General features: G+C 55.4%; 1 protein-coding gene across 1 annotated transcript in view; it reads right to left on the bottom strand.

Moving 5' to 3' along the window:
* The window catches only part of TRIM8 (tripartite motif containing 8), a 29,383-nt gene extending 25,141 nt beyond the window's left edge, over positions 1-4,242 (bottom strand). The window contains exons 1-2 of the mRNA XM_026851421.1: positions 3,831-4,242; positions 2,884-3,540 (exon numbers count right to left, since the gene is read on the bottom strand). Of these exons, the coding sequence (XP_026707222.1) occupies positions 2,884-3,453 (570 nt within the window). The 5' untranslated portion in view covers positions 3,454-3,540; positions 3,831-4,242. The remainder of the gene's footprint in view (positions 1-2,883; positions 3,541-3,830) is intronic.
* Positions 4,243-4,265: the final 23 nt, after the last annotated feature.

The following is a 4,265-nucleotide window of genomic DNA, read 5'->3' as shown; positions in this document are numbered from 1 at the left end:
AAAAAAAAAAAAAAAAAAAAAAAAAAAAAGGAGGGTGGGTTGTTGGCTTTTTTTTCCCCTCTCCTCTAAGCGCTACAAAAACAGGAAACAAAGGAGAAAACATCTCACAGGGGGGAAGGGGAGGTAAGCGCTTTATACGCCCACGAAAGAAAGATTAACCACATATTTTATTTACTGTTTGTATTACAGTTGCACCGTGGAGTTCAACCAATTCTGAGCCAGGGCTCTGCGGGTTTGTGCAGCACCTAACACTGAGTGGTCCCCTTCCTCCAAACCCACCAAGCATGCACCTCCACAGATACCCTCTTTCTTTCCGCAGACACCTACCTATGGCCTCTTTTGCCCAGCACAAGCTTTTTTGCCCCAGTTGTTGGCTGAGAAAGCACTGGTGCTGTCCCCAAGGAGTTTTGAGCCCCTTTTCCCCTTCAAATCCAACTGTAACTGGGGCAAGATGCCCTCCAAGGTTGGCTGCCAGCAGAACCAGAGTAATAAATGCTAAAAAAGGTGGCTTTATGGGGAGGGTGTTTGCAGGCTCCTGTCCCTCCTCTGGGTTCTTGGGGCCACCCCCACTACACCGGATCAACGTTGAAACCCCCAAGTCCCCCACTCCGAGGACAGGGCTCTGGGCCCCCAAACTTTGACTCATTTCTCAATTAACAGCTTCCCGAACACGAGCCATGCATGGAACAAACCTCTCACAACGGGGCCTCCCCCAGACCTCCCAAGCCCAGTGTTACTCATCCGCCCCCCCAACCCCAGCCCTCCTTCCTCAGGATGCTCCAAATGTGGCTCACCGCCGCGGGGTGAGCAAGCAGCCAGGAATCCCGGGCCTGGCTCCCGCAGGCGGGAAGCCGTCACCGGCTGAGCGCACGCACCCTAATTCAAGAGCTGACACAGCCGCCTTCCTTACCGGCTGGCGAGGGGCAGCTCTCAGCCAGAGACCTGGCCAAGGCCATGCAGCAAGAGCCGGCAACCTGCCGGGCGTTTTTCCCAGGGACTCTTCCCTACTCCATCCATTTCACGGAGGAACTGCTTCAACTATGGGGTGGGGGAGGATCCCTTGGGTACACTGTCCCCCAGCTTTGGGCTGTCCTCCATTGCCCCAGACTCGACAAGCACCCAACCGAGACACACGCCTAGCGGGAAGAGACAAGCTTATCATCGCAGAGAAAGGAAATTAAGATAACGCGGTGATGGAGGTACCGAGGGATTTGGCCAAGGTCGCAAAATAATTCTGCGTCTCTACGATACAGCTGTCTAACACCTTCAGTATCTGGCCACATATCCTAAAATTTCAAGCCAGGGCCAAAATCCAGCCTAGCCAGTGGCAGGTTTCTGCCAGGTCATTAGCAGCGTGCATCCACAAGGAGCAGTGAACATCCAGCCATAACAACGGCAGCAACAACAAAAAAAACCCATGCAGCAAGAGCGGGAATAGATGAGATCAAAGTGTCCTGGAAAAGGACCTGGAAAAATAGTTTTGGTCCCTGGCTAAGGCTCCCAGGAAATGCACACACAAGCCCCGTCCCAGCCCTGCGCAGCCCTCCCGGGGTGGCTCCCCACCCTGGCAGAGGGCGACCAAAATGACTCCCTATAAATAGAAGCAGAAAAGCGGTTCTCCAAAAGCCTGGCTCGGTCTTTCCCCTTCCAGCATGTGGTGGAGCTGCTGGCACCTCCGTGGAGGTCTCTGGTTTTCCCCAAAAAAACCTGGAGAGGAAAATAACCTTCCTGTGAGCTCAGGCTGGCTCCTCTGCACAGAGCTGCCCTCCCCCCTCAGGCCTGGCCATCCAATTGGAAAGTAATTATACTGCAATTTTTATTTATGACTTTTTTTTTTTTATTGCTAAATGGTGACTCATTTTGGCAACATTAAAATACACAGGAAATCATCCCCATTTTACAGTAATCACCATTCAATTCATTGTTAAATATTTATTCGGTGGACAAGCACCGGGCCTCTTTCGAAGGGTCAGAGGGGGAGCGGAGGGTCAGCTTTGGCAAGGGGGTAAGGTGGTGGAGGGGTCACAGCGGGGCTGCTGGCAGGGCTGCCCGCAAGGCTGTTAAATGCCCGCCACGAACTTCAGGGTGGGGAGCCAGGGGTGAAAGCTCCTGCCAGATGGCCTGACCATGAGCAAAATACAGACTCGCTTTCCCTCGAATCCAGTGCTATGCCCCATGCTGCTTTGGGGGGGTGAGTAGAGGTGGGGGGCAGCCCTGTGCCCCCTAAGAAAAACCCCCATTATCTGGCTAAACCCCAAGCCTGAATCCCCGCCAGCGAGAAGACACGGGTCTCCAACATGAAGCTCTCCGAGCGCAGGGGGAAGGGGATGGCGGCCGCCGGCCCCGGCGGGAGGCGGTGGGAAGAGCCAGCACTTTGACATTCACAGGCCTTACAATGGACGGGGTCCACGTCTGTGGCCGCTTTGTCCCCCCTGAGGAGCCCAATTTCAGGGCAACTCGACCCCGGATGTGGGCAGCTCCTCTGCCTTCCTCCAAATGGCTGCATACCCCAGCAGGAACCAGGGAGACGACCCCTCCAAAGCCCCCTGGCCCAGGACCTCGACTCTTCTGCACGCAGCCCAGTTCCGAGCTGCCACAGGTCTGACGGCTGAACGGCTCTGAAGGCTTCCCAGCACGGGCCCCCTTCCCTAGGGAGCCCTCCCGGCACCCACGGACTGTCACAGCTCGGCTGGGGAGGCCACCTAACATGTCCGCCGCGGGGGGACCGGGCGGAGGAGGAGCAGCACCGGCGTGGGTTTTGTGTAGGCCCTACACAAACACAGGCCTCTGGCGAACAAACAGGGCAGGGAAAGAGGGCTGCCAGGGAGAGCGGCAGCCCCCTTGGGCTGGACAAACCCACGTCCCCACGAAGGTCTGACTTACCCTGATCTCATTGCGGCGGATCTCCACGTCGCAGACCGAGTGTCCCTGGTGGGCCCCGCTGTAGTAGCAGCAGAACTGGCAGACGGCCACCTGCTCGGCCTCGCAGTGGTACAGACGGTAGGCGTTGTGCTGGGGGCAGCTCCAGGCCCGCACGTCGTCCGCCTCCACCAGGAGATGGCCGCGGGCCGTGGAGGGTTGCTGGAGGTGGGTCTGGACGTGGGACTGGCAACACGGGGCCTCGCACCTCAAACAGATCTTCTGGGCCGGCAGTGGCGGGCCCCGGCGGCAAAAGACACAGTGCAAGACGGAGGGGGGCTTCTCCAGGTTGAGGGAGTTGAACTTCTCCACGATGTTGGTGAGCTTCAGGTTCTTCTCCAGGTTGGGCTTCTGGTTGTAGGCCTGGTTGCACTCCGGGCACCGCACCAAGCCCGACTCCTTGGCCCACGCCTCCCCGATGCAGCCCCGGCAGAAGTTGTGCTTGCAGGGCAGCTGGACCGGCTCCACGAAGACGTGCAGGCAAATGGGGCAGATGAGCTCCTCTTCGAAGCAGTTCTTCCAATTCTCGGCCATCTCTGCCAGCAGCCTCTGGCGACTTTTCCCCCAACCCGCTTCGGTCGCTCAGTGTGGTCTAGGGGCGGACGCCGGGGTCTGTCCTCCCTGCAACGGAAAACCTGAGGGTGAACGGTTGGGCTCCCCCCTCCCTGCAGCACGCGCGATAAATAATAAACCGCAGCAGATTTTTAAATCGGGGATAAAATAAAACCACAGAGCAGCACTCTAGGAATTTCCATCCAGAAAACGCGACGTCTTCGTCACTTCGTTAAAAAAGCAACACAAACGGTTAAAAAAAACCCAACATGATATAGTAGGATTTACAGCCTTGAAGTCTTAACCGCCCCTAAAAGCCATTTGTTTCTTTTTACCCCAGAAGGTGAATCGAAACTTACCAAAGGCCGAAAAAAATCCATACAAAATCCAGCAGCAGAGTCCAAGTTCCATATAAAGCTCCTAAATTTAGCACTCCGGATCGGATTTTTCTTTTCTTAGGTTTGCAATTGACATTCAATATTTTAAAGGGACTTTTGTCCCCCACCAACCTGGCTAACAGCTGAGAGCACGGACTCGCTCGGCGTTTTGTTTTTTATCCCCTGTATTTCTCCTCCCTCTCCCCCTGATGGGAGTTGGGAATCAAGAGTCTTTTAAAGGAAACAGATCAAAGGGTTAAGATCCAAACTGGGAAAAGGAGAAAGATTAAAAAAATAATAGCGACGATGACGATGGCAAAAAAACGAATTCTCTCCGCGGCCCCCGAGATTTGCTTCTAACCCGGTGGAGCAGCAGAGAAAAAAACGGAAGAGGGAAAAACGCGTCCGGGAGTGGGG

This window comes from Athene cunicularia (assembly GCF_003259725.1).
Source record: "Athene cunicularia isolate RWA chromosome 6 unlocalized genomic scaffold, athCun1 chr6_part1, whole genome shotgun sequence".
In the NCBI taxonomy this organism is placed as follows: Eukaryota; Metazoa; Chordata; class Aves; order Strigiformes; family Strigidae; genus Athene; species Athene cunicularia.
This window is presented reverse-complemented; position numbering and strand designations above follow the sequence as displayed.